Below are 21307 nucleotides of genomic sequence, written 5' to 3'. Positions count from 1 at the left end.
TGTTCTGCTAAAGAGCTGGAGGGCTGAAGCCCCTTAGGCAGCTTGGACACCTCTGCTCCTTCCTGCCTCTTCAGGCTGCTGGCTGGGTTGAATTTTAACCCTGCTTCTCTCTTTGTTGTATTTTCCCTCATCCTTGCTACTATTGGTTTGAGGGCTGCCTCCTTGTATGTGTGCTGTCCAGAGCAATGCTGTGTACAGTTGCACTGCTCTTTCTGTCATCGTTCAACTGAGAAGCTTTCTTTTTCCTTGTTCTGCTTCTTAATGCCGTGATGGAGGAGAGGAACAAGCCAGGATGTGATTTGCGTAAAAGATGCTCCCCAACCCTGACTGTTTACAGACTCTGTGCTTCTCGAAATGTAAGCACAGGAAATGCCAGGCTCTGCTGGGGTTTATGTGAGCAGTATGGCTCTGCGCATGTTGTGCGTTTTCCAGCCTCTGGCAGTAGCAATGTTCTGCGCTGTCTCAATCCAGAGGAGGTTTCTAGCATTCTACAGAAGCAAGGACTTGTTTTTTTTCCACCTCCTTTAAAATACAGCCTGAGAGGAAAAGTGAAAGGAAATGACTTCACCAAAGACAGGAAGTGAATGTGGGGCAGAGCTAGGAATAGGAGCCAGGATTCCTGATTCTTTCTCGTTGTTCTACTCCTCTGTAGATGCTTCAAGCTCCTGTTTAAGCTGAGGCAAAAGTGGGCTTTTCCAGTCCCCTGAGAAGCTTGAGATCAGTAGCTTCTCTTGTGAAGTATCCTAGGTGCTTGGTGCTTTTGTGAGCTTTCCAGTCCCAAAGTGTTTAACCTCCAGTCTCAAGGATTTGACCACCTGAGAGAACTGTGATTTAGAAAGCTATCACTGGTATGGTTACAGCAGAATTTGCGAACTGTGTTCTTGACTACTGAATAGAATGTCCGGTTCTCCAGGAAGAACTATGTTCCATGAAGTTCCATAGTTCTCCATGAACTATGTTCCACCATGTCTTTTGTAGAGTGGACAAGGACACGGCTTTTGTGACTCAGGGATGAGGATGCTCTAGTGAGGACAGGAAATTAGTCTTTGGTGTGAACAGCAGAGGGGAAGGACTGCTGGTAGGAATGGTATGCAGTGAGCTTGCCCTGCTGCTGCTGCTGCCTAGGTGGCCTGTGCACTGTGAGTGAGAACATGAGTGTTTACAAGCAGAGCCTTGCTGCCTTTTTCTGATTTGCTCACATGAGAGAGAGCTCGCAGTCTCCTACGCCTGGGGTTGAGGTCCTGTGGGTTCAGTGCACAGATATTGGTTAATGCCCTTTTGAAGTAATCTGTGAACCTTCTGTCGTGCTTTCATCTCTGTGTGATACCGTTTGGAGAAGTATCTGTGTGTGGCTAGGCCTCACCTGTTGTGCATCGTGGGCTCCACATCACCATAGGGGCTAAAATTTGCCTGGCCTTCAAATGGTATCTGCTTGGCCCTCACATTATATCTGCTGTACATGTGACTGAGGAAACAAAGAAGCCTGTGATATGTGTCCTCATCCTATGTGCGCTCTGTAGAGAAATGCCATTCTCTTCTTCTTATGATGCCATACCCTTGTTTGGAGGATGCAGTGGAGCCCCACTCTCTCCTTGGACAATGAGGTTTGGGGGAAAGCAGGCCAGCAGGCCTGGGCCAGCTTAGGGCTCAGTCTTGAATTTACATTTGGTACAAGGCTTGACCCCACAGCTCTAGCAGTTGGCCTCCTTTATCTGTGGAGCTGCTGCTACCCAAGCTGAGGCTGTGCAATCTTGCCATCCGCTAACTTGCCAGTGGAATGTTCCCTAGACTGCTGGGGAACATCCCTCAGTTACATTGCTATCTGGTCTGCTGGGCTTAAATCTCAAGGGCCATATCCAGGTCTCAGTTAAGGGTTTAAGTTAACAGAAGCTGTTTCTCTTGGTTGTGAGGTGTCCCTTCCTAAAGTCAGTTTGATGGAGTGTCTTCCTTGACTTACCACCCAAGGCTTGATAACTGTCTCATCAGATGTGCATCAGTTGGCTTGTTCTGTAGATAAGGACTCCATGGAGTGTTTTGGTCTTCCTTAATAGAAAATATTTTCTTAACGTGCTCTTCGTGGAGAGAAAAAAACATCTACTGAATAGCTGTGTACCAGTGAAGAGTTGTCAAGCTCGGCTTCAGAGGTGGCTGAATTTCAGCAGTGGGTGCATTTCAGTATGAAGTGATTGTTGCTTCATACTGCTGTCTGTCGTGCTATGCTGGGCTCCTGGCTGCTTAGAAAAGACACAATATGAGGCTGCAATCGGTAGAAGATGCTGGGTTATAACATTGGGTTGCAAGGGTCCTGAGTAGCCATGCTGTAGGTCTCCCACAGCCCTTGGAGGTCTGTAGGCTCAGGGTAGTGAGGAGTTGGTTGGGGAGCTCCAAAGGGCAATAACTAACAACGAGAGATGAATCTCTGGGTGACTGTTCCCGACAGCAAGCTGGCCAAGACTGTGGAAACCCCTACAGCACTGGAGCTTTCACCACTTCCTTGGTAGGACATGTTCCAGCACTGATCTGCAATGGAGGATCAGGCCAGACAGGGCCTGCACAGAGCTGGTCCGGCCGCAGTCGAGCCTCAAGCACAGCAGTTGTGCTGGGCTGAAAGCTGCTTGTGTCCTGTGTCTGTGCAGCCTTGTTTGAACTTTTCTCTGGCAAGGAGCGAAAGGAACTGGGGAGACCTAGGGCTGGTCCGAGCAAGTTTCCTCTGCTCTCCCCGCCCCCAGATGCAAATAGGGCAACAGCAGCAGTTCCAGACTGCAGTCCTGTAACTGAGCAGTTTGGTCGCGATTGCTTTTGAACAAATGATTTTCGCCTCTAGTGTTCTCTGCCTCTTGGGCTGTGATATATATGTGTGTGTATGTGTGTGTGTTGGGCCGGGGTGAGAGAGAGGGGGAGTGAAACTGTGGTTCAGAACAAGCCCTCTGGATGGCAGGAAAATTGCTGAGTAGCTGGTTTCCAGGTTGCCGAGGTCCTAGCCAGGGCCTGGCGTGGCTGCCAGAAGCAACAGGCTTGGAATTTCCTCTGCCTTGTGCCAGCTCCTCTTGGGCTGGCCACGGCACCTCTGCTGGGGCCAAGGCTCCTCTAGAGCCCTGCGGATGGGGCGCTCCCAGAGCAGGGGTTACGCTTGGAGCTGTGAGCTGCCCCCCTCGTTCTTGGTGCCTGGTTTCTATTTTCTTTTCCAGGGTCCAAGCTGTTTTGAATTACGCAGCCTGTGCCTCCCGCGGGGCTCCTTGAGCAGCCGCCTAATGAGCTGAGCTCCTGACAAACTTTGCTCTGGCTCTGGCTCTGCTTGGAAAATTTTACAGCCTTTTCAGAAAAAGGAAATGCCAGGAAAGGCCTGTCTCTTCTTATTTTTATGAGGGGGTCCCGGCTGAGAGGGGGTGAGGTGGGTTTGGAAAAGAAGACAGGAAGGATTTTGTATACTGTGATGCTGTGATGGCTGCTCCCCCCCCCCCCCCCACGCCAGTGTGCTTTCGAGTGATTGGTGTGAGACAGGGCAAAACCATCTTGGTCCCTCCCTTCTATAGCTGTGCACAGTGTGGGGTGAGACTTGCAGGGCTCTTGGAGGGTGCATTGTAAGCATGGGGAAACAGTAGAAATAAATGGCAGGCCCTAGGGAGGCAAGAGCGTGAGCAGTAATGGAGCAGGGCCAGGTCCCTCTGAAACACCAAGTCTTTCCTCACCCTGGTTGCTGGTTCCTCGTGGGAAGTGGCTAGGGGGGACAGCCCCAGCAGTTCTGCTCTTGCCAGACTTGACTGCAGGCAGAGGCTGGTGTCTGTTGCTGCATGCCAGCTGCTGTTTCCTGCCCTTCCAGCTCTGGCTAAAGGATTTTGTTGTTGGGGAGTGCATGGGGGCCAGACTGGGGTGCTGTGACCTGGGAGGGCAAATCTGTACAAGCTGTTGTGCCAGCATGTATGACTGCCCCTTCTGCAAGGATGTGGTGGGCCGTGTCTTTCCTCGCAGCTGCCGGCATAGTTACTGGCTGTTTAATCTTTGGTAACTATATTTTTCTGAATGCGAATATTGTTATTTCTGGTGTGGCAGGCAGAGGCCCTTGCACATAGATGTGCTGATGTCAGTCCACAAGGCCTCACGTGAAAGAGAACAGCAGGGAGACTGGGCCTAGCTGGACTGGATGCTGTATCAGTTGTCTCCCTGTCCCAGAAGACAGGAATGGCAGAGTGCCCAGGCACTGTCCTGGTGGGAACAGGGATGTAGGAACGCAGGTGCTGCTAGCATGTTTGATCCAAAAGGGACAGTCCTATGTAATTCACCTCTTTAGCTGAGGAACCATGTTACAGTAGGAGAAACTGGGGCACAAATGTGTGCTGTGACTTGCCTGCCTTCACTCAATGAGGTAATGCTGAGAAGGGAACCAGGAGCCCTTGCTTGTCTCCCCTGAGGTTTAGATAAACTCCTCCTCAGTGATGTGCTGAAGTTCTGCTCTTGTATTCGTATGGTTTCCTTCACCAGAGCCCCCTGATCATGCTGCTGGAGTCCTGGCAAATGCCTCCTTTTGGACAGATGTTTGGGTTACAGGCGGACCAGGGATGCAGGTTCTTGCCATCCTCCTGACAGGTCCTCACGGGCCCATAACTAGGCCACATTCCCCAGGTGCCACTGCTTTTTGGTTTCACTCCCTTTGTGATTCTTCTCCATGATTTCCAACAAAGGAGATTTTCTGTCCAGCCTCTGAAGGGGGAGAGTGCAAGCAAATGGCAATGTTCAATCAGCAGAACCGTACAGTCCAAGTATATGGTCAATGTTAACCTTACAGTCAAAGATTTGCCTGTGGTCTTTGAGGCCTTTTCAGCCATCATGTGCTTATGGTGCAGGGGCTTGGCCTGTGTCCTGGGCTGTGGATTAGGTTCTTACCTTGGCTACCTGGTACCTGATGCGGGGCTGGGTGCACCTTGTATGTGCTCACAGTGTCTCAGATTCCTTTCTAATGGTCAGAAGGCGTCTTTGGGGACGTTGGGTGGAATATATAAAATAGCAGCTGCTTGCAGAGTTATGGAGCTTCTCCAGTGGGAGGAGCTGAGGTTTCTGTGTGATCCGTAGGCATCAGCTGCTGCCAGTCAGAGTGGATGATCATCAGATGTGGGCAGTGATTGCCCTGGGTAGATGGAGCCTTGTGCCAGTGCTGCTTTGAGGGTTTAGCCTGTTAGTTCTGTCAGGGCTGTGGCTCTGGATAGCTATTTGATTTGGCAGCCTGTGCAGGCTTGGCAGCCTTAAGAGTGGGATGCGGGCGCAAGAACTGTGCCCTCCTCTCCTTTTCTTTGGCACTCCACCCATCCTCTGCTCTCTGCTGTGTTGGACAGGAGAAAGCACCTCCCTGGGGCTGTGTCCCCTCCTCCAACTGGAAAATGAATTGTAAGTCCCATTTTCTTTCTCGGGACTCACAGGCAGAAGCTGAAATTTTATTTGATGATGGAGGCTAAGCTCCTTTGCTCCGCTGCTAGGAAGTATGAATGTAGCCATCCCAGCATTTTCTCATGGAGATGAGGCACTGGGTCTCCTCTCAAACCTGGTCTGCCATTTGTTTATCTGGGCAGGCAGGTTCTTTCACCCACATGCCTTTCTGCTGATTGTGGTCTGATGATGGTGTTAGCATGGCCTGGCTTGCAATTCTTAGGGCACTTACAGCTCCACTCAAGCTCAGCTGTTCTGGAACTTGAGCTTCTAAATCCCAACTAGTTCTTGAGCCCTATGGGGGCTCCACTGAGGTCCAAAGTCATAATGCTGTTTGCTGCAGCCATGCTTGGCCTGTGCTGAGTGTGTGGCTCCTTACCCAGAGTTGAAGGGGCTAATAGTGAGGAACTGAAAACTAAGCTCGGTGGTGGGTGGAAAAGAGTGGCTTGGCTTTGAAATGTGTGGGAAGCTGCCATGAAGCAGTGTGTAAGTGCCTGGAGCAGTATGCAGGATTAGGGTATGTGCATTTAAGTATGAATGGTTGGGAGTGGCGAGGGGAAGCAGCCTGCACATATGAGCATGCATATTGTCTGTTTTGGTGCATGCTCTTATGGCTCTTATGTTCTTGGGGAAGTGCTGTCTTGGTGATTTGGCTTCTCAAAAGCCAAAATGAAGAATAAAGACCTTTCCCCGAAAGGTTTCTAGACCTTTTGGAGTTGTGATCTTCCTAGGTGCAGGATTCCCCTGACCACAGTACGCAGAGGTGCTGGGCTTTGGATGAGACAGGATGGGATAGGCTGTAACAGTGGAGTGCCAGTATGTAGGTGACCTGCAAGCAGTTAGTGTGTCCTATGGCAGATATGGTATGTGACCAGCAGTGGGGTTAGGCCAGTGGGACACTGCTGGGTAATCCACATTCCCGGAGGTTGTAGGATGTCAGCGGGCTTTGCTGGCAAATGCTAATGCTGCTAGGTCACCAGGAGACCTATCTGCCCACCTAGCCGGATGCTCTGGCACTGCCCTGTATTAAAGCAGTAGGAGAACTGGGGAGCTGCCGTCTCCTCCTCCAAACGGTTTGCACCACAACTCCCTTTGCCGCTGCTTTTGGAAGTGTGCAGGGCCAGGCTGGCTGGCTGCTGAAGATTTTGGTCTGTTTCATTGGCTAGGGACCAACGGTCACCACTGATCTGTAACTTGATTCTCACAGAGAAATTTCTGTCTGAAGCAGTCTGGGGAGCCTGGCAAAGCATTTCAGCTGTATATCCAGTCCTTTTCTCACCCCAGTTTTGAAACATTTAGGCCAGGATTCTTTAAACAACTTCCTGGGGGAGATTCATTTGAGAACAAAATATGCTGCTGGCCTCAGCTATTGTGGGACTTGCAGCAAGGAGCCGGACTCCTTGATTTCTTTCAAATGCACTTTGTTTGCTGTGTTCTTGTGCTTCCACCAGCCAGCATGTGAATGGAGGTGCTCACGTGAAGTCCAGAACTCTTCTTTGGAGGTAGCCTGGGGGATGCAGGCACTGCATGACTTTTGGGAGCTTTCCTCTTAGAGTGCTATCCAGCTGCATCCACTGTGGCTTATTGTGCCCAGTGGGATGGCTTCACCTGTGATCTGTGGTGTCATTAGGTCCTGGGACCAAGGAACAAGATTTTACAAAGGATAAAAATCATGTTGGGAAAAGGAAAAGTAAATGCAAAGTATTCCAAAAATAGTTAAATGCTTTTTTTATTATTTTTTATTTCTGTGATGCCATCTGTGGGTATCTTTTTTAGAATTGCTGAAGTAGATGTTTTTGTACTCTTTCTTTAATTAGTTTCCTAATCATCAGTGGGGAATGTTTTACAGTTTCACATTTCACATTCACTTCACACTGCAAAAGAAAAGTCCAGAGCACTATTTGTCATCTTTGCTAGGAGAACAGTAGAAACTGAAAGGTAGAACTGGTAAGTGCATGGACAGGGCTGTATTTCCAGTCAGTAGCCCCTTTCATTCCATAACATTTCCACAGATCAGTAATACTGTAATGCTCTGTCTAGATAGCCCACCTCCGTTGGAGGGTACAGTAAGAGAATTCCGTGCGAGTTTTGCTCCTAACTCTCTTAAGCAGTTAGACAAAAAAATCACATTAGTGTTTGAATCTGTGCTTTGGAGCCTATTTTAACCAACTAACCAACCAACCCTCACCTCTCTCTGCCTCATTTTTGCTCACTGAAAGTCACTGTTTCATGAACTGAAGTTGTAAACTTTCTCTTCGTAATAAAGGACTAACTTTTGCTTTAAGCAGAACTTCAACAAAAAAGTGTCCTGCCACTTGCAAATATTTTAATCAGAATATATTTTTAGCCCTGATTTTGCAGGTACATGTATTGTTTCAGTGAAAAGGGTGATTTACCTGCGTAAGTGTGACGAAGGGGGTCAGGATCTAAACTTTCAGCAACTGCCTCCCATCACGTTTCGTAGTTTGAGTTTATTCAAAGAGACTCTGCCACTTGGGGCAAGTGTTTATCATTTAGCTTATTATGCTTTTTAATCCAAAGTTGTTTCACAAAGTCCCAGTCTAGTTTAAATATATTACTTAAATCAGTAGGTTTTAGACTTTTTTTTTCCCCCCTTAATTTAAGCGCTCCTAATATCTTTCTGGTACTGGTATGGACCCCTATGCAACAAGTATAAGGCTATTGTAGTAATAGGCTGCCTTTCTTAATTACTTTCTTAATTACCTCTTAGAAGTAGCCTACAGGGCCCTGAAGGTCCGCAATCCATAGCTTTAAAATCACCGATTTAAATCGGCCATATTAGGATTTCCTAGTTCTCATGCTGACACTAGCAGTGCTTTGCTCAGTCTTCTCTGTTTGACAGTTTCCCTTTCTGTGAAAGGGAACAATGTTTGCATCCCTCAGGACTGTTGATCTCTGCCTGGATGATGCTAAGCTTTGTATTCATCTCCTTGCAAACAGATGGGAGAGGTTAATTGCTTTGCCCAACCTTAGGTTGAAACAAGATTGCAGAAGAGGTTAGCTGAAGTTGATGGTTAGTTAGCTGGAAGGGGATAGGAGAGGTGAGCATGTGCAGGAGCAATGCTATGTTCTGGCACTGCCATTCTTCCAAGACCTGATTCTGAGGGTGTTGAGTGGCCACTGTTTAGATTTTTGATCTGTGGCTGTTCCTGGTTGGCGGTGGTGCAATGACTGGGGCAGTGGTTGCTGTTTGCAATGTAGTTGGAAAAGTGCAGCTGTCTTGTCTTAGTAGACTCAAACTGAGATCAGGGGCAAATGGCTCAACTTGGAGTAAGAGTACGTAATGCTTCTGCCAGAGCTACCATACTGGGGGTCGAGGAGTGGGTGTGGCAGAGCTGCAACATGGCTGAAGAGGAACTAGTGACATCCAAAATTCCTTCTGCAGGCAAGGTGTGCATCAAGGGAACGTCTCTGCTCTTGAGAACAGTTGCTAATGGATGACCCTGGGCGCGGGAAGGGAGAGAGGTGTGGGGAAGCTGTGACTGTAGCTTGAAACAGTGGGGAATCTGTGCATTGCCCCTAGCCAGTAGACTAATGTGCTGCCTCATCTGATTTGCATATCAATTAATTTTTTTTTTTTTTAAGAGGATCCAAGTGGACCCAAGTGCCAGACTGTGTCTCAGTATGCTGTAGGAGGAGACCAGAAACTGCTTGATTTGGTCTGAACAACAAGCTTGAGGCTCACTTAATGAGCCAAAGACCCCTCTGGCTTAACTCGGTTCCTTTCCATCTAAAATGGGGAAGCGCTGAATTTTTTCTGGGAGTTCTAAGTTCTTTTGAACAGTCTAGGCAGTGAGAGACACATCTGCCCTTGTAATGGTCAGTATTGCTGTCTGATAGGAGCGTGGCTTGCTCAGGACCTTCCCTTGCTCGCAGGCGTCCTAGTGCCCCAGAGCAAGTTCTCTAAGGTGTTGCCTCCCCCACACCCTCTACCTTTCCAGACTGAGACACTCTACTTGGCACACTGCATCCCTGATGCAGAACAAAATCTATGGGAAGAGCATAGTCCCAGGCAGTCTGTGTTACTGGATAGTTCCTGAAGGCAGAATTCCCCTGGTCGGCCTCCTTGCTGCAGGGAGGAAGCAAACCTTCTTTACCCAGAGACAGGAAACTACAACCACGTGGGTTGCCTCAGAGCCCAGCTGACACCTCACGTTTGCAAAGAAAGCAGCGCTGCTGGGTCTGGGCTTGCTGGCTGCCCGCCACCGTGCTGGTTGTTGTAGTCTGTATTGTCTGTTTGAAAAATGAAGGGGAAACACAGACCCTCACTCTGAACTAGGGAGCTGCAAACCTGAGCATTCCCTGCCAGAAACTGAAATGCTCTGCTGATTAGAGGAAGAGGCTGTGAGCCAGGACACCTGGGTTCTCCTCCCAGCTCTGGGAGAGGAGAGAGCGAGGGGGCTAGTGCCTGGAGGAGGCTGGTAGCCAGAGCTGCTGGGGTCTGTTCCTGTTTCTGCTAGGAACCTGCTGTGCAACCTCCCCTCTTCTCCCTGGACTCTGGCTTTTGGCAACTATCTGTCATGTATGCTGGGAGCCAGGGAATAAAGGGAACTCTTGGACTGTAGCACACTACCTTCCTCGTAGCCAGACCTAACCCGGGTGCAGAGGCCTGCAGCTGCACTCAGCTGCACTGGGGTTTACAGCTACCACTGCTTCACAGGGAATGGGCTTGCAGTTTTCACTGTGGGGCTTTTCCTCCTTGGGTTTATGTTCTCCTGACTGGCATCCTGAGGTCTTTCTCAGACACGGCATCAGGGTCCTGGGACTCCTGTTTCCCATCTCAGATGTAATGGTTACTGGAGAGAAAGGCAGCGTAAGCTTTCTCAGCAGACACTGTCATGTTTGTCCTGTTCAATTACAATGCAGCAACAGTGGCACCAGCCACTGCCTGCCTTCCCTCGCAGGGCTGGAGTGCTGCAGGCTCTCAGCAAATGCTGTCTGTGGACATCTGCTGCCTCCTCCCCCCACCGCCTCCTGGCAGGCAGCAGCAGCTTCCCAATAAATGGCCTGCTCCTTGCATCACCCCCTGCCACACACTCACCCAACCAAAGCTCCCTTCTACTCTTACAGGCTCCTTTGCAGGACCTTGAAATGGTGGTTTTCCTGGTGCTGGCTAAGTTCCAAGCAGCCTTCCGTCTCACAAGATTGTAGCTGAAAAAAATCAAGGTGGCTGACAGAGGTGAAAGGCTTAAAGGTGATGCTTGCCCCATTCTAGTTCATGATTCAAACAGGCAGCCCTCTCCTTGGCAGGTCTCCAGCTAGAGCCTGGGGCTTGAGACATGCACAGAGTCTGGGGCAAAAAGCTCAGTCACTTGACTGGAGCAGATGCAGCAAGGTCATCTGTGAATTGCAACCTTGGTGCCAGAGCTGGATGCTTTGGTCTGACGTCTGGTTCAGGTCTGTCCTGTGCAGCTGTGAAAGGCAAAGTTCACTATTCCAGGTATTCATCTGGCCCCTTCTGACAGAAGGAAAATTTGTTTCTTTCTGCTGTGGCTGAGTGGTGGGAATATTTACTCCTTGGATGCACAAAGTAGGGTTGTGGCTTTCTCCCCCTTAATAGTAACCCATAGACTTGGTAGTTCTGCAGTCCTGGCAGCAGGAAGCACCCTGCAAAGTGGCATTTCTGTGGTTTCAGTCTCACACTGTTGCTGCACTAGGTTTCTGTAGGTGACTGGCAGCGGCAGGTAGATTCTAGCCAGTGTAGATATTCTGTGGACATCTGCTTGGCACCAGAAAGTGTGGAGTTAGCCTGACAGTCAGTCTTTACCACAGCCAGTCCTCTAATGCACGAGTCATTGAGATCCTTTGGCTGCAAGATTTGTGCTTCTAGTGTCAGAGCGTCTCTGAAGATGAGAACAGAAGGGCTGGGGAGGGGTGGACTAAACGAATTTAATGAAGAGGGTTCAGGGGGCATTGCAAACTCCTTTCTCCTGAAACTGATGAAGCAGCAGCTGGGAGCATGAAGGCGATGCTGGGCTGTGATCTCTGGGAAAGCCCAGAAGGAGGGCTGAGGTATGTGGATTAGTCAGAAGTGAAGGTAGAGGATGAAAGAGGATTCAGTAGCTCCAACTGTAAAGGCAGGTTTGGAAGAAGGAGCTGGAGGGATTGCAGATGGGACATGCAAACAAGAGCTTGGAAAGATGGAATAAATGAGGCCAGTGGGGAAATTTTCTCTTCTGTCCCTGGATCAGAAAGATGTGAATGCAATTCAAAGGGATTTAGACAAGAAGACACCACTCTTTGAGTAGAGGGAGATGGATCGACCTTTCTTCACTGCAACAGTCTTTTTGTTGGAGGGGGTGCAAAGGCACAGCCAGAACGCCCTGTCATCTTGGAGAATGCACAGTGTCGCAGTGGAATATTTCTCAGCGCACAATTTGTTCTGGGCCCCTTCGTTCATTTAACAAGGCTCTGGTCCGTGCCTGTGCCAGGTGCTGGGGAAGGAACAGTAGCAAGGAAGCTGAGACTCTGAAGTGGCTCAGTGGGGGTTTGTGAAGAAGGAAGGAGTTGGTGAAGTCACTTGAATGTCTGTGAGGGATGTGGCATAGAGATGGGAGCTGCAGGGCCAGGATGAGGGTGAGGCAGGAGCTCTTGGAGACTAGCAGGACTGGCAGCAAGTAGTTTAGGTTGCATACTAGGCCTGTGTGGCAAGCAGGGCCAAGACTTTGCTTTGTTACCAGTGAAGGGAACTGATGCATCCATGGGTGCATTCTAAGGCACTGATCTGTGGCAACTGGGATCAACGCTGCTGTACGCAGGGGAAGGGTGTAGACCAGATCATGCAGCCGGAGTTGAATTTAGAGCTCAGGTCTCCTGCTTGCCTGGGCAGTAACCACAGGCCCCTCTTCCTTGTCAGCACAGCAAGGCACTGAGCAGGAGAAAGATGAAGTGAGGGAAAGATGGGGCACGTGTCTGAGAAGAGAGGTGCTGCTGAGAAACAACTGAACTCCCTGCCTCATTGTTTGCTAGCGGATACTTGGTGGGGTGGGGGCAGCAAGACCGGGCTGAAGTGTGCATCTCTGGGAGAGGAAGCTGAAATGCTGCAGGAAGTTCTTGCCTGCGCAGGTGATCCAGAGCTGCTGCATCACAGGAGTGAGACAGCAAAGCCATTCCTCTCTGAGCCAGCTGGGTTCTGTCCTAGAACCTGGAAGGAAGTGGCTAAAGAGATAAGAGAACCTGGGCGGACAGCTTTTAAAACCTCCCCTTGGACATAGGAGCGTCACCAGCAGCTGAAGGCGAGACTGATAAGTTCTGGCGTTTACCAGATGCTGAGGAGAACCAGAAAGTGCCACGTGAAGGCTGGCTGCTGTGCCCTCTGGGAGTGCAGTGGAGGAGGGAGGGGAAGTCAGCAGGACACGATGTTACTGTGGGAAGAAAGTGCTGATGTGGCACAAGGAGTGCCAAGGTTGAGTGGGTTGCTGGGGAGGGGATCCTTCTCTTGAGCTGGAGAAGGGTTGCCAGGGCTCTGGCTTTACTCCTGGCCATGAGAGAGTTATCTCCTGTAAATGCCTCTGAGCACCTGGTTAGCACCAGTGGTTGGGACTTTGTGCCCACGGGCTTCTCGACAGTACTTTTGCACGGTAGGGGCAGGCATCTGAGCTGAAGGGCACTCGTGTTCGGTTCAAAGAGACCTGTACCCCTTGACCCCTCAGTTCTTCTCCCTTCGAAGACAGCGCATGGGATTTTTCTGTGGCCAGCATTTTCTCCTGTGCCAAGGCTAGTGCAGGGCTTTATCCCGGGCACGTGGTTCTCGCTCTGCTGGGCTTTTGTTTTTCCTCTGCTAGATGCCTGGCTCTTTGGGTTTAACCTGCCAGCAGGACTTGGTTATTGGAGAGCCACGGAGCAGGCTGAGTTTACCTGCAGGCATTTGGCTCCAGGTCTGAAGCCAAGGCATCAATTGCCAGTCCTAGGAAGGTGCTACACTGCAGGTGAGCTCCCTGCCCAGCCACTTGTGGGGAGGAGGATATCTCCCAAGGGGTCACTCTGCCATTCTGCCCATCTTCTTTTCTTGTATTCAAGGGATAGCCTACCAGGACAGATGGAGCAGAGAAATTGTCCTGCAAAGGGTTAACCATGCACTCCAGTCTGCTCCTCTCAGCAGCTTGCTCTGTGCTGCAGGAGTGGTGTTTAGCAGCTTGCTCCAGTTGGCTTGTTTCCCAGAATGCTTTGGAAAAGCACTGACCTCTGACCCCCAGTACAAACTGAGCCCAGCACGTGGGAGGGAGAAATTACTCCCAGACCTTCAGGCTCCAGGGTTTACAAGCTGCCTGCAATAAAGCAGCCATTTTTTCCGACAGTTACTAAATCTCCCCTTTTAGCTCTAGTGCAAACCTCTCCCCATCACTCCCCTTCCCTGCCCCCAGCCCCATTTCTTTCTCGTTCAAATCAGAAACATCTCTGAAGGGGAGGCCAGCCTGTTAGCTCAAGGGCTTAGAGTTGGGGAGAGTCTGAGCCACTGGTCTACAAGCGGTACACCTCACTGTGCAGCAGTGGTCCTGTTCAATTTGGCAGCTGTCCTTGTGTTGTTCTGGCTGGCTGCTTCCTGTGTGAACCTGCACTGACAGCAGCGTGCTCCCCGGGTGCCTCAAGCAGGCCTCTCCAGAACAGTCTCAGAGGGGAGCTCCACACCTGCTCCCTCCACCCCTTGAAGTATACACATGTGAGACTCTGTTCTGAGTCTCTGCAAAACTTGCAGGTCCAGAGGTCAGTGCTGGAGATGATTCCTTCATAAAGGAGTGTTGTCCAGAGCAACCCGCAGGATGTCCGTTTAATGGGCCACGTTCCAGCACTGAGCAGCAGTATTGCCTTAATGTTTGTGTTAAGGAACTGGGAATGAAAGCGCTAACGTTTTCTTCCTTGCTTTTCTGATGACTCGTACAGCATTGGACCAACGGCTTTAGTTTTTCTGTGCTATCTTGAAACGAGACTAATAACTTGGGGTTTGCACTTACGTGTCATTACCTCCTTAGGTTACTTACTCTTGTCTGCATTCCCTGCAGTGAGTGAGAGATTAATCTCCAGGGAGGCTGGCCAGTTTCTATGGGAGATCACTGCGTGGGAGGCTCACGAGGCTTCACCAGCTAGTGATTGTAATGCCTGGTGCAACTGGGAAGTACCAAGTTCTGCTTATTCATACATACATGATTTCATGACTGAACAGTTGTGTTGAAGCTCAGAGTCGGCGTGAGGTGGTGCGCTCTGCATGTCTGGTACAGTGCTGAGCATGCCAGCGTATTGCCTCGCTGCACAGGGCGTGAGGAGTGCATGTTCATGTTTGTACAGCACTTTGGGAACGCTAAGCGCTCATTACAAGTGGCTACTGTGCCATGGGCACTGTGGGATCCAAATAAATAAAACAGGAGATATTTCAAAACAGCCTCTTCTCCCTCCTCCCACCTCCTGTGCACATTCCTCCAGCAGAGAGCACATGAAGGTGGGGAAATGCTCGCTGCATGGAGCTGTAGCCCAACACCCGTGAGCAATGGCACTGGCAAGGAACATAAGAGAGAGAGAGCTCTGTTCCTAGCACAGGCAGAAAGCCTAGCGCACCGCTTGGATGCAGCAGATCATCCTGATGTGGCTGATCTACCTGGCAGGTAGACGGAATCTATCTGGAGATGTGGACTGCTTTTTCTCTAGCAGTCTGGATGGCTGGAAGGAACCAACTTTGAGGGCAGCCCTTGAGTCTTAAACTTTTACTATATTTCTTTGCAAAGCCAACAGTTTGCTGGGAGCAGTGCAATGGCCGGAGTCTTGTGCTGTGTGTCGTACTAGCAGTGCAGTAGCAGAGACCTGTGATCCAGGTCCCTGGGCAGAGAGTGACAGAGAAGCCATTTTCCTAAATACATATTGGTCTGGTTTAGGTTCTGTTTGACATTCAACAAAAAAAGCACATTCATCTGAATCCCCTTCTCTCCCCTCTCTGAGAACTTGAATTTGTTTTTAAATCTATATGGCAGGCGACCAAACTGGCTGAGTCAGTCAGCTGGCTGGCCACCAGAAATAAAAATGTGGTTTTGTCCCCTCCCTCATTCTCCCCCCTCCCCCCGTATTTTTTTTTTTTTTCCTTCTTCTTCACTTAGCGACAGTTTCATGTATTGACAACAAACCTCTTTCTGCCTCATTCTCTCTCGGGGCTGGGACAAGTGGAAGCTGTTTTTTATTTTGAGAATTGGTCTAGAGGGAAAAGGTGCAGGATGGCAGCTTGTTTTTCTGTTTTCACTTTTGCCTGCAGTTATGCTGTCTAGAAAGCAGGGGAGCCAGCTGCTTTCTGGGCCCAGGCCTTCATAGGCCTGACAGTAGTATCTGTTCTTCTGTACTTCTCATGCACTTCATCTGCCAGTTCTGAGCGTGCAGGTCTCGTACATCCATGGCCTGCAGGGGACAGTTGTGGTTATTCCCCTCTTATTGACAAAGAGATGGAGAAGCAGTGAAGTGAAGTGACTTGCCCAAGGCCACGCAATCGAGATCTGGGATGGGAGCAGAGGAGCAGGCCTCTCTCAACCCACTGGCACTGAGGAGTTGCACCAGCCATGGGCCAGCTTTTGGGAACCAAAAGGAGGTGAGAGGTGAAACTTTGTTTCTAAATGTTTACAAATGCTCCTGGCCTCCATGGCGCACATGTGGCTGGTTGAAATATGCTGTGGGGTCAGTGCTTCCAATAGGAAGAGGAAACAAACAGCCTCTGTCTGTGAATGGCCTGACACTTTCTCGAGGGGCTGGGCACTGTGTTGTTCAGGGGAGAGCAGTGGGTGCTCAAGCCTTTCTGCAGGTATGCTTTGTGAGCAGGTGATTGGGTTTCAGGCACGTAATGCTCTAAGACTTTCACCTCTGAATGTCTACCCTGACCAGTGCACCCTGGTGGCAGGGGCAAGAGCATCCCCTGTGTGACCAAAGGATAGCTGGGCCCTGTTGTGGTATGACGGCTCATTGCCAGCCTCTGTGAGGAGCCAGCCGCTAGTGCCCGTATGCTGGAAGCAGTCAGCGGTGAGCATTATTATCACCCCACACACAGTGGGAGGATCGCACAGCTCTCTTCTGTGCTGTGCTGCACACAGTACTAGGGTGAAATAGGAAGCACCAGAACATCTGTACTCAGATGTGAACAGTATGAAGGTTTGAGAGCCCCTGCCTGCCACTGACAACATTCTTGGGCCTGCCCTTAGGTCTGTTAATTCCCAGGAATTGGGAAGCCACTTGGAAGCCTAGCTTTCCCATAGACCCTCAGGGAAGGTCACCAGCTTCTGCTCATTTCACTCCCCCACTCTCCAGCAGGAATGACTTAGGGTCTGTGTTGTCTAGGACAGTCCCATGGATTCGGTGGAGGCCCTGCAGGACTCCCCAAATCCCTTTTGTTCTTGCCACCTTTCTTTCACCCTTCAGCTCTGGGAAGGAATGGTACAGTGGAGTGGGGCTCAAAGTGTTAGTGGATCTGGGATGGGGAAGCATTTCAAACCTTGATTGCATCTTTTTTTAAGTGAAGATTGAGACTTCTAGGAGCCAAGATGTGTAAAACCAGCATCACAAGTCCTTAGCTGTAGAACTGTGCCTGGGCCCTGCAGCGTATGTCTCTTCTCCCTGTTTTATTCCTAGGCTGAGAGCACAGAGTCAGAGTTTGAGCAGGGGCCTGCTGCATGCCCTAGCATGCTTCCCCATGCAGGTCTTGGGCGCTATAGATAGTTTCGGAGCTTGTTGCTGCTCTAGATCACACGCAACAACTAGAGCCAGGTCTGCGCAATGAGACCTATGGAGCATAACATACGGAGGGATTGTCCAGCTGCTACACAACTTCTGTTGTTGTGGTAGGCCTGATACTTGCAAGGGACCACCTAGATGCAGGGCTTTTTTTTTTTTTTTTTTTTTTTTTTTCCTGCTCTTGCAGGGGGTGAGAGGCTGCCTGAAGCAGAGACAGACATTCTCATCTCAGGGACAAAGTATCTGATCCAGCGAGGATGGAGAAGCCCCTTAAGACCAGAAGGGTAATGGTTTTTATGCAAGTCCCGCTAGGTCACGATGAAGAGAGCCTTCCAGGTAGCCCTGGCTTTTGAAATGTTTCCTGTGCAGTGGATGTGGAAGGTACAAATGGATGTCAGTCCTTTTTGCCTCCAGGATTCCCAGGGAAAAGTGCTTGTTGAAGCTGCCTTACAGCAGTCTCTTGCAAGTGCGGCATTGTGCAAGAACAGGAGGGCCAGTGTCTCCTAGAGGCTTTAGTGTCCCTTCCTGGTTGCTGGACAGGGAGGGAAGGAAATGTGATTCTTGTAGATTGGTGTGTCAGGACTGCCACTGTCCCATCTTGTGCTCTCACTGTGCAAATATGCCTGCGCCCAGTTGTAGCTAGGCTTGGGCAGAAGAAGGGTGTGTGCATGAGGGATGGTTTCTGCCCTGTGGGCTGTGGTTTGGCTATCAACAGTTTTACTCCTGTGCATCTAAATTCTGAAGCGAGTCTGTGGGCAGCCTTTTGTGTTGTTCCCAGGGTGGAGGGGGGGAGACAGCACAGGGCAGTGAAGCAGATGCTGTCTCTGAGTACTGCCAACTTAGCTTGTTGCTGGCTACACTAAGGTGTGCTTGCAGCAAGCCCATATCCCAGTTTGAACTGTGTGACTGGTAGTGGAACTTGGTTGTGTGTCCCAGCTTTCAGGGGGTCAGCGGGAGCTGAAGCGTGTAGTACCTCGCAGGAGTAAAACTTGCTCAGCAAACAAAGCAAGCTCCTCAGGGTGAGAACAGTTTTCAAATGCAAATTGGCAGGTTGGTTTCAGAGACAGATTTTTCTTAATTTGTATGTTGGTTTTTATTATTTTAAACGCGTAAATCTTGGCAAATGCTTCAGCTTGACTCTGGCTTCTCTGTACTTCAGCAAGAGGGCTGCATGAGAGCAAGAAGCTGGTTGGCCACTGTGAGCCATGTGGGTGTCTGAGGATACCCGCACTGGTCTGAACTAGTTTGCTGCTTCCTCGGTCATATATCACCACTCAATTGCAAGCCATACTTCCAAGGCAGCAAAGGGAAGGAAGGGGAGAAATTGATTTACTGTTTTTATTTTAGCAGAAGAGGATGTGATGGGCTGAGAAATGTAAAAGGCAAAATAAATCCTGCTGAAATAGTCTAGACTCCCGTATATTTCACTCCACTGAAATTAAGGGGACTTAATGTGTTCAAGGAGGCTTGGGAAAAGTGGTCTTGAGCTCCTGGCGAAGCTGAGTTGCCACACGTCACATGGGGAAAGTGGACATAGGGACTAATACAGCTATCATTTCCCCCAAAAGATGTTTCTCCGCACACATAGTCACACCCGTCTGCCGGTCAGTGGCTCTGCCTATGCTGTAGAACATGATGCAGCTATGAAAATGCTGCAGCGCACGCGAGTCTGCAGTTCACTCAGGAACTGTGGTAGCAGGACAGCAGCACTGAGGAAAAGTGAGAAGCGTGGCTGGGGGGATGGTGTTTGTTGGCCAAGACTTCTGGGGCTGGAAATGAGTAGGGGACAATGGACGCAGCACCTTTGCTGGGCACTAAGGGAGGGAGCATTGAGGTCAGGAGGCAGGTGCTCAGACAAAGCTGTTGGGGATGTCTCTCCTGCATTCATTTGTAGCTAGTCCTCAGCCTCTCCTAACTTCCCTTCCCTGTCTCTTAAGAGCTTGTGCCTGTAAGGTTGGAACAGTGTGGGAGGAGGAGGGCTCTGTAGCAATAGGACAGTACCTCTGTGTTGGGATAACTGAGCCTGATGTAGCCACACTTTTCCTTAAGCTTATTTGTGGTCTTTGGAAAAATCCTCTCTTTCTTCAGTGCTCAAGAGAACCCTTCAATGCAGTGAGTCTAGCCTACTAATCCAGTGCACCCTGTGTGCAAGGAGGGGATCGATCTTTTCTCTACCGTAGATGACTGGCAGCTTGATGTGCCTTGGCAGGAGACGATGTAGAGCTTACCTCTCTGTGCAGTTCCTAGCACACTCAGTGCCTCTGGTTAGCCTCTGTCACAAGCAAGGTGTTCATTCAGCAAATGTCTTGGGGAGAATAAGAGCAGGAATGGTTTGGAAGTAAATATACTAACTGAGAGTGACCTGCAGATTGCTGGCGCCCATGAAGGAGTCTAAGATGGAGACCATTATTTTCTACTGAAAGTTAGGCCCCTTAGGTTCCCGATCTGGTAGAGGAACTATTTGTGTGTAGTACTTTTGGAAGTTGCCTATGTTAGTGGGTGCTTGTGTGACCAAAACTGGTGCAAATCCAGAGCTCATCAGTTCAGCTGTGAGAATGCGTGTGCAGTATGATCATAACTGATGCTGGCAGTAACCCTGGAGATGGCTTTTAAAAAACCTGATCCTGGCCACTCACCTCTTTGTCATTTATTTTTCCTGGGGAGAGTGAAACAAGCCGTTTCAGTTTCATGCTGTGCTGGTCAACTTCATTTTCTAGTTTTCATGGCCTTGCCTAGTTGGACTGCAGACAGTATGAGGATCTTGAAATGCTATTGCCCTTTCTGAGAGAAAGGGGGGGGAAAAGAAATCCTGAAATGGATCTGCTGTTTAAGTCCTTTCCTCTTCATGAGCTGAAATCTCTGAGAAGCTCCCTGTCAGCACCCCTTCAGCATCCCATTTGCACCGTAGCTAGGTTGCACTCCCCAAAATACTTGTGCTGCGTGCTTCCTTATAAGCTGTTTGTGGTGTCCTTCCACCCAACAAAATTGTCTTTCATATTGAGGGCACAGAAGAGAGAAGCATCCCTGAGGGATTACTTAACTTCCACACCTGCTTACGTTCTGCTCCCCAGGCAGGTGACCAGAGTTTGGCACAGTCTGTTTCTAACCTAATCACCAGGAAAGATGCTTGCAATGAGGTCTGACCCGTCGGCAAACTTTTAAACAAACAGAAACTCCTGCAGCAAATCAATACTTGGATCAATGAGTTATTTTTTTCCTCTATCAAGAAATACCCTATAGCTATGTTCACTCAGTCTGCTAAGGCTGTTTCCCAGCATATCATCATGTCAAAATCCTGAAATGAAGGACTGGAATGTTAAGATCTTTCCATTCACGTTGTTGCCAGTTTTAGGTATACTTAGGTTTTAGGCTTCTTGGAAAACTTTGCTTATGGTTAGCTGGCTATGTTGGCTACGTTAGAGGTGTGAAAAAGACTGCTCTGTCTTGAAAATAGAGGCTTATTCAGATAGCGTATGCAAGCACATAGCATGGGTGTGCTCACATGCTTTAGGCAATGAGAGTAGGATCCCTGTGGTTTTCAGGAGTTTATCAGTTGGATTGTATCTCTGCTCCTTGACAAAATCATATAGATTCTGTATGGTCAGGTGATGTGTATACTGGAGCGTCAACCAGTCAGCTGGGCTGCTTGATTATGTGCTCCTCAGCCAGTGGACCATTTGGCAAATGCTAAGCAAAACTGTGTGATAACATACTTTCTACCCTCTGACCTCCCTACTTGTCTTATTCCCTTTTGAATGTAATCTAGGGAAAGCTGCATGACACTGTAATAGTGCAGTACCCAGTGCAGCCTGGGTACCTTCTGCCAACCTGCACATGCAGGTACGGTCTTGAGATAGTGCCCTGAAGCGCTTCTCACCAGTTGGGAGTGTGTGTGTGTGTTTGAAAAATAGGTTTAGTTCTGTGTTGGAGGCTGTCTTTGTTGTAGTTTCGCTCAGTCCGGAAAGGAGAACCAGTCCTCTGGAAGTAGTTAGAGATGAAAACCTAGCTGTTCTCTGATCCTTGGGCTGTCGTCATTATGTGGAAATGGGCACTGGCTGTTCCTCCTTTTGTCCTTGCATGTGCATAGCCCTGTAATGCGGTGTCAACAGGGGCAGCAGCCAGGCCCGAGCTTTATGGTGGTCCTTAGGGGTATTAGAATATGAGCTGTGCTGGT

At 49.6% G+C, this 21307-nt stretch overlaps 1 protein-coding gene across 6 annotated transcripts in view; it reads left to right on the top strand.

Moving 5' to 3' along the window:
• The window catches only part of BCL9L (BCL9 like), a 106887-nt gene that overhangs the window by 49594 nt on the left and 35986 nt on the right, over positions 1-21307 (top strand). Inside the window, exon 1 of one of the 6 annotated variants that reach the window (XM_009670035.2) lies at positions 15805-16000. The exons of the other annotated variants lie outside the window; for them this stretch is intronic. Within the exon in view, the coding sequence (XP_009668330.2) occupies positions 15914-16000 (87 nt within the window). The 5' untranslated portion in view covers positions 15805-15913. Of the gene's footprint in view, positions 1-15804; positions 16001-21307 lie in introns of those variants that run through there. 6 annotated transcript variants of the gene reach the window in all.

Source organism: Struthio camelus, chromosome 22, assembly GCF_040807025.1.
Source record: "Struthio camelus isolate bStrCam1 chromosome 22, bStrCam1.hap1, whole genome shotgun sequence".
Classification (NCBI taxonomy): Eukaryota; Metazoa; Chordata; class Aves; order Struthioniformes; family Struthionidae; genus Struthio; species Struthio camelus.
The sequence above is the reverse complement of the archived record's forward strand: the minus strand, read 5'-3'. Positions and strand labels throughout refer to the sequence as shown.